The 7,523-nt window shown below is 46.0% G+C and overlaps 2 protein-coding genes across 3 annotated transcripts in view; one reads left to right on the top strand and one right to left on the bottom strand.

The window, feature by feature from the left end:
- Window positions 1-3,507, bottom strand: part of GJA9 (gap junction protein alpha 9) — a 4,860-nt gene extending 1,353 nt beyond the window's left edge. Inside the window, exons 1-2 of one of the 2 annotated variants that reach the window (XM_027886681.1) lie at window positions 3,382-3,507; window positions 782-2,242 (exon numbers count right to left, since the gene is read on the bottom strand). In XM_027886681.1, coding sequence (XP_027742482.1) covers window positions 782-2,221 — 1,440 coding nt within the window. In that variant the 5' untranslated portion in view covers window positions 2,222-2,242; window positions 3,382-3,507. Of the gene's footprint in view, window positions 1-388; window positions 2,243-3,381 lie in introns of those variants that run through there. The other variant, XM_027886680.1, reaches the window with a different exon arrangement.
- A 2,100-nt stretch (window positions 3,508-5,607) lies between these two features.
- LOC114058898 (NF-kappa-B inhibitor delta-like) overlaps window positions 5,608-7,523 on the top strand; it is an 8,017-nt gene continuing 6,101 nt past the window's right edge. Inside the window, exons 1-5 of the mRNA XM_027886721.1 lie at window positions 5,608-5,647; window positions 6,314-6,402; window positions 6,484-6,517; window positions 6,755-6,876; window positions 7,328-7,512. Coding sequence (XP_027742522.1) covers window positions 5,632-5,647; window positions 6,314-6,402; window positions 6,484-6,517; window positions 6,755-6,876; window positions 7,328-7,512 — 446 coding nt within the window. The 5' untranslated portion in view covers window positions 5,608-5,631. The remainder of the gene's footprint in view (window positions 5,648-6,313; window positions 6,403-6,483; window positions 6,518-6,754; window positions 6,877-7,327; window positions 7,513-7,523) is intronic.

Genomic DNA, 7,523 nt, shown 5'->3' with positions numbered 1-7,523 from the left:
TCATGATGCTTTAAAAATGTAATAGTGTATTGAACTCTAATAGTAAAAGAAATTCACTTTGATTTTTCTGCTGAGGAAGTCAGTGGTGATACACTGAAAAAAAAAGTGTGCCACAGAGTCAAAGAACGGGTGATCTATATATCGAATGTTTTGTTCTTTTTGTATTTAACACAGTTTGAAGAGTGGGATATGTTTGACATTCTGCTTTCAGACAGCTACGAAAAGTCTGAATTCTCAGACTAAGTGGAAACATGTTTACCAGTAAGTTCTCCTGAGAGCGCCAGTGCCACCTTTAGCCTAATTTCATTTACTTGTCTTTGCAAAACATATTGTTAGACTGTAAATTTTTTCTTCTACTTTTATTCAGTTTAAAAAAGTCATACCAGACTTTTCATATGTGGACTTTGAGGATGTATGTTTTCCTTTTTAGCTGGAAGGAGTGTAGAAGTTTATACACTGAGATCTATGCTACATTTTCATTACAAAAGAAGTAAAGAGACTGTTTAAAAGTTACTTAGCTACCATTCAAAGGGTTACACAACTTTTTTATCTGTGTGAAAAAGCTGGGTAAAGTTGAATGATTTAGCTACCCTTACACACAGATCTTCTTATGTCTCCTTGTTCAGTAATTATTCCAGCACTGTTGGGTTAACTCCCACTATATTTGAAGATCAGTAGGGGCACGCCTGCTGCTGGCATTACTTGACAGTGACAGTTGCCTGGACAGAGAGTAAAGCTTAGGACTATTTAAGTTTCTACTTCGTGTAGATTCTGAGCTCACCTCCTCTGTAGAGTCAGGAGTGTCTGGTGGGCTAAAATTTTTTATGTCAGTATTGTGAGGAGTTTGGGCGTTGTTTGCACTGAAAGTGCTTTGTCTTCTGTTGCTGGTCTTTGGAAGAGAATTTGTTGAAGCTCCTGCACTCTCACCCGTTGCTGAACAGTTCCAAGACAAACCAATTCCATGCTGTCGCCTAAAACTGGTACAAGGAAAAATTGTATTGGGTTGCAGTGAAGTTTGAGATGGCATGTCAGTAAAGCTTCTCAAACACATGTTTGAAGCCATATCTGCATTCTGAGTAACAACAAGGAGATGTTCCCTTTCAGCCTCTTTTTGTGCATCATGCGCTTCAGTCCCAAGCTCACCAAGAAAACCCTCGTTATTATTCATGCTGACATTTTGAGTCTGATTTTCTAAAGCATTTGTAGTTGGCCTCTTCTTTGGCAACTTATTTTCCTGATTGCCGTGGGTGTAATTACTGCTGCTTTCTGTGTGATTGTTTTGCACAGACTGAAACATAGAGGGAGAAATTAGAACTGGGTAGAGAGTAGTGTCAGTTTGCTTTTCCATTAAAAAGGTATAAGTGCTAAGTGCACAAGGAAGAGTTTTCTGAGGGGTGGTGGATATTCCAAAAGAAGACTGTGGTATCACAGAGTATTTCTTAGATGTGTTTATGTGGAAATTGTCAGAGTCATCCTTGTTTTTATTCTGCTCACAGAGTCCCATTTTAATTTTTCGTAATCCTAAGTGGATAATTTCCAGGATATTTAAAAGCAATGATACAGTCGCTATTGATTGCATGAATAATATAAAGACTGTCTTTTCTGTTGGTCTAGATACAAAGCAGTCAACTGTGTTTGGACATGGATGTCTTTGACATTTATAAAGGGGATCTAGATGAAAGCCATAAAGAAGATACTGCCCAATCATAAAGCTGACTTCCACTGCAGATCTTGTGAAAATATGTATCACATAAGTGCAGAGCAAAGAGCCTCTCAAGGGTGCTTTATTTAGCTTTCTTTGATCCAATTGCCGGAGTTCTCTCTCCAGCCTTTTACGATCTTCAGTCATTTCTAATTCGGTGCTTTCAAGTTCCACCCTTACCTGAGCTTTCTGTTTTTGCCTCTCTTTTTCCAAGGCTCTTAGTCTGTATAAGGCATGACCCATATACACCAAGGAAGGGGAAGACACAAATATAACTTGCAAGACCCAGTATCTTATGAGAGAAATGGGAAAGGCCTCATCATAACACACATTTCTGCAACCAGGTTGCTCGGTATTGCATATAAATTCTGATTGCTCATCGTTCCAGACATCTTCGGTTGCCACTCCAAGGACAAGCATTCGAAATATGAAGAGGATCGTTAGCCAAATCTTTCCGATAATAGTAGAATGGATGTGGACCTCTTCTAAAATGCCTCCAAGGAAATTCCAGTCTCCCATGGTTATTCTGCCATCTGAACACTAAAATGTATGAGAGAAAAAAAGTATAAAACATCATAAAAGCTGCATTCCTTCCTTAACGCATTGCAAAAGAGCGATACTGGGCAAAACTATGGTAGCTTACATGGTAACCATGGCAACTTGAACAACTGCTCCGTGATAATCGGGGTATTATTTTCTCTCATCTACAAGATGGAAAACTGCATCATCTGCCCGTGTCTACTTTAAAGGACATCCTGATAAGCACATTACTATGAGGTATTAAGCACCCTCAGTCTGCATTCAGATCAGTGGAAACTAATGGACCTTGACTTGTAGCAGGATTTTAAGAGCATTAGTGATCCATTTGAACCATCACATGATAGCAATGTAAGAGCAGTATGTTTTTATATTTAAGACACTTATGAAGGTAAAAGAATATTTCCTGGTCCTCTGTTTTGGATTTTCCAAGTCTCACATCACAGATGAAGTTATGGTAATGTCAAATGACTGTTTCACAGTGGAAATTGATTATACAAAGGAACTCAAGAGGGAATAAAGTATCTCACTAAAATGTCTTTGTTAATTTAAAAAATATATTTAAGCATACAATTTTGTGCAGACAGACATTTGCTCTTTGTTTGCAAACGTCCGTGATAAATAAATAGAATCAGCATAATTGGTCTCGTTTCCTCTGTTCGATGACACCTGCATTTGAAATAGTGAATAAGGGCCTAAGTGTCAAGAGTTACTATTTTTGGCCACAATTCTTTGAAAAATACAGGATTTATACAAAAATTCTTTGCCAGCATTATATCTGGGGATAAGCAGTACATCTGCAGATTTCCCTTTTCATTGTACGTACAGTACAATTCAACAGATTTCAGTTATACTAAGAAGGAGAATAGTAACTTTCAGTATTTTTTAGGAAAAAGGTGGTTTAACATAGCTTTTTCTGTTCAAATGGGATTAATTTTCACCCTGAAAAATAATTGTTAAGAAATCAGAAGGAAGTTGGAGTCTTCTGGTCGCAATACTGAGGACTATAGAGGGAACATCATGTAAAGGCAGCCTTCTAAACATGAAAATGCTCTTGCAAATCAGTATACAAATAGACAAGTTAGACATTTTTTAAAGAGAAGAAAATTAAAAATAAAAATAAAATTAAAATGAAAACATACCTTTCTTTACAAAAATGTGTAAAACTAAACATCTGCGACGTCCAATAAAAAGTCAGAACCACTGCCATCTTCCATCCGAGTAAATAGTTCTGGAGGCGGCACTAGCAGCGCAATGGCCAAGGACATAGCCTGGTATTAATAACTCCATCGCTAGGATCATTATGAGTTAAGTAGTATACAGGACTATAATGTTCTTGTAGGTAATTCTCATCAGTGCTCTGCAAAAGTGTATTCCTGTTTCAAATGTCCTGAGAGGGATGAATAAACTTTCTTTGCTGAGCACTCTAAAAAGCTAATCATTATATTTTAATTTTGGTGCTGAAGATCAGTCAATAGGTCATGTCCGATTTTATAGTTAAATGGCAGCTTGCCTAGAAGTACTTAATCATTTTGGCAAACTAGCAGTCTACAGCCAGCCATTTCTAGCATTCTAAACAAAAGTCTTTCCTATGGAGTATTTAAAGTATGTTTCTAAACATTTTTCTCTTATTGCTAAAAAATCATCTAAGTCTGCTGAAGTGGTCCACAGACACCTCCCATCCCCCCAGCTCCTGCAAAGATGCTGAAGCAAATGCGTTTGAAAACCCTAAGTGTTCAGTAAGACTGAACTACTTTACTTGCTCTGTAAAAGCTAAATGTTAAGGCATACATTTAGTGGTTTGCACACCATGTTCTGGAGTGCATTGCCTCATTCAAAATGGTACTGCAGTCAAATAACAACCTAACAAGCAGGTTCGCTGCAAAACATCCCCCAAAAGTTTTAATGACTATATTGTGTTTTCTTGTTTAGGGTCAAATGTCACAGTAATCATCAGTCATTCAATCATGGAAATATTCTCTGAAGATCAAGGCCTTTTTATTCCTATTCATCAATAATGTCCACTTTGTGTGTACAATTGATTTTTATTTTCTACTGTATTTGTCTGACCCACAAGGGCCAGCTAGATAATTAGAGGCACAAACATTGGTGACATGTCCTGTAGGCTTTCAGGGTAACATGGACTCAGTTTTCTTTCAGTAGTGAAGTAAGGTCACAAAAAATAAACTTCAGTAATGAGAAATCTGGACAACTGTACTACTCTGTTGTCGTTAAGACCACCAAATTCAGAAGCACTGTGTTTGAAGGCAGATCAGAGATTACCATATGAAGACTGAGGTACATACTCTTCACATTTGTCAGTTTTCTGGGCTAACTTTTGATTGCTGAGACACACATGCAAATCACTAGGTGCACATTTACGTTTTCGCTTTCACAAGCAAAATTTCTGAAGATGTCCTGTCATGTGTCAGAAAGTTTAAGGTGGGGTTGTTGTGTTTGGTTGTTTTTTCTTTTTTTTTTTCTTATTATTTTTATTTCTGTCTGCCTTTATCTTAGTTTGCTGTTGATATTTTTTAATTAATTTCTCTCCTTAGCTTTAAAAATTTGAGTTTTCTATCTACTTTTGTCTTGTTTGTTGTCTCTTTTCCTCTATTAATCCATTGGCTTTAAGATTTTGCTTATATATACACTCTGCTATTGTAGCTTGCTCTTTTTAGTTCTCTCTTGATTATCTTACTCCTTTTTGCATTTTTAAGTTTCCTTCCATGTCTACTTTGATCAGGCTCCCTCTCCCTATTTTTTTCTTGCTGTTTGTCTCATGGGGTCTGCACTGCACTCCTCTAAGTCACCCTTAGACTGGGGAGCGTGGGGAGACATGCCCCACAAAAGCGGGGCACAGGGGGAGCAGTAACACCTTCCCCAGCTCGAGGTCCTGGGGACAACTCCCCCGCCCCGAGTGTGTCATCCTCCCCCCAAACAAAGGCACCAGCCTTTATTTGGTCTTGGAGGTCTTCATGGTCTCGGTGGGTCTCGTAGTCTGCTGGGGCTGGGGGGACAGAGCCCCCACCTCCAAATTGGTCAGAGGCCCCATAAACAGGGCAGAGATCCTCCGCAAAACGACTGAGAGGCTGAGGGGGACCCTAGGGAACCCCCCGGCCTTGTCGTCCCCAGTCGGTGCCGATGACGTCACATGGGAACAGCCAAGGTACCTTCCTGGGACTCCCCTCCGGGGCCGGGAGGGGCCAGTTGCCCCCCGCCCCCCTCGATTAGGTCCCACGGGGTCCCCGAAGCTCCGCCCCGTGTCACTCATCGCAACAGTGACACCGCTGGCGTTTTGCTGGCATTTCCCTCCGGGGCGGGGCCTTCCCCTCGCCCCCCCAAAACGGCCCCTGCGCCCGCCCCGGCCCCATTTGCCCCCGGGACCCCGCGGAATGCGGCCTCACAGAGGTAAGGCTGGAGCAGGGGAGGGTGCGGGCCCCTTAAGGCTCGCTTTTAGGAGACGCTGGCCCTTTAAGACACCTGGCCCTTTCAGACCCTCCTTTAGGGGACACTGGCCCTTTAAGACCCTCATTTAGGGGACATTGGCCCTTTAAGAGCTACTTTTAGGGAACATTGGCCCTTTAAGACTCGCTTTTAGGGAACATTGGTCCTTTAAGAACCGAGGAGGGGAATATTGGCTCTTAAGGAGACCAGGAGGGACACACACGCACACACTGGCCCTTTAAGCAGGGGGGGGGCCCGGGAATTTCCGTGTCCCCTCTGCCGGATTCTCCCGGCGGGGGTGAGGAGGATCCCGCAGCGGCGGGGCCAGTGGGGGCGGGCGGTGACGCAGTGGGTATCCCCGTGACTTCACGACAGGGGCATTCCCGCGTCGCTGCGGGGGCACTGTGGGTTCGAGGAGTCCCGGGAGTCGGGGTGGGGGGGGTGGCCGGGAGTTCGGATGGCACACGGGGATTTTGGGGGAGGTGTCTCAGGAGTTCAGGGGGGATCACCGGCCGTCTGGAGCCGTCTGGGAATTTGGCGGGGTCTCAGGGGTTCAGGGGAGATCTCAGGAGTTTTAAGGGTCTCCCAGGCACTCCGGTAACCTCCCAAACCTCTCCTTGCCCCTCTCAGGTCCCCCACGCGCAGCCCCCCCCCAGACGGTAAAGCAACTGCTGAAGGAGCTGCGGCAGCAGCAGAGCGGGGAAGGGGCGAGATCCCTGGTGAGTCACACCCCCTCCTCCAGGTGACACCCTCCTCCCCCTCCCTTCGCTGACGCCCTCACTGTCCCCTCTGCTCTCCAGGGTTTGGCTGTGCCCCCTCCACGCCCTGCGGATGGTGAGTGACCTCCGACCCCCCCGGTGCCCCCCAAAATACCACTCATTGCCCTCCCACTCCCCTCCTGTGGCCCCAATTGCAACCCTCCCATGCCCCCCATTGCCCCCCAATCCCCCCTTGTGCCACCCAGATCCTCCCCATGTTTCCCACTTTGCCCCCCATTGCACGCCCAAGTCCTCCCCAATCAACTCCAAGCCCTCTCCTGTGTCTCTCCCCTCACACCTGGTCTTCCCTTAGGTGCCCCCTGGCCCAGACCCCGTCTAGTGACCCCCAAGCCTTGTGGGCTCCCCCCTGCGTCCCCCCCCACCAGCCCAGCAGGGGCCCATGGAGAAGGGGCCCATGGTCTGAGGGGGTTTCAGGTGAGAGGGAGGTCAGAGGGGGCAATGGGAGGGAAATGGGGTTCACAACTGGGAGTTAAATGGGGGGCAATGGGCTAAATGGGGGTCAGTGGGGGAAATGAGGGGCAATGTGGGGGCAATGGCAGAAATGGGGGGGAAATTGGAGGCAAAGGAAGGCAGATGGGGGAGTGGGGGGCAATGGTGAGTTAAATGGGGGCAATGGGAGGGTTAAGGGGGGCAGTGGGAGGGAATGGGAGGAAATGAGGGGGAATGGAGCAAATAGGAGGGCCATAGGGGGCAATGGGGGAGCAGTGTGGGAGATGGGGAAAGTGGGGGCAGCTGGATAGGGCAAAGGGAGGGAAATGGGGGGAAAATGGGAGGGTTACTGGGGCAGGATTTGCGAGGTCCCTGGAGCCCTGAGGGGTAACTGGGACCAGGCCGTCCCCTCTTGATCTCTGTTTCTCCCCCCAAGGTTGCTGCTACCCCTGGCCCTGCCTGGACCCACCCCCCCATGCCAGGAAGGGAATTTGGGGTCCCCCCGATGGGGAGGGAGACCCCAGCCCCTGATCTTGACCCCCGGGAACTAGCGGTTGCCCGTGCTGCGCTGTGGGGCCAAGACCCCTGGGAGCTGCTGTGGCAGGACGAGGAGGGGGACACGTAAGGGGGGA

The sequence above is a fragment of the Empidonax traillii genome, unplaced genomic scaffold (genome assembly GCF_003031625.1).
Source record: "Empidonax traillii isolate 1590-97213 ecotype Southwest subspecies unplaced genomic scaffold, ASM303162v1 scaffold192:size804837, whole genome shotgun sequence".
Taxonomy (NCBI): domain Eukaryota; kingdom Metazoa; phylum Chordata; class Aves; order Passeriformes; family Tyrannidae; genus Empidonax; species Empidonax traillii.
This window is presented reverse-complemented; position numbering and strand designations above follow the sequence as displayed.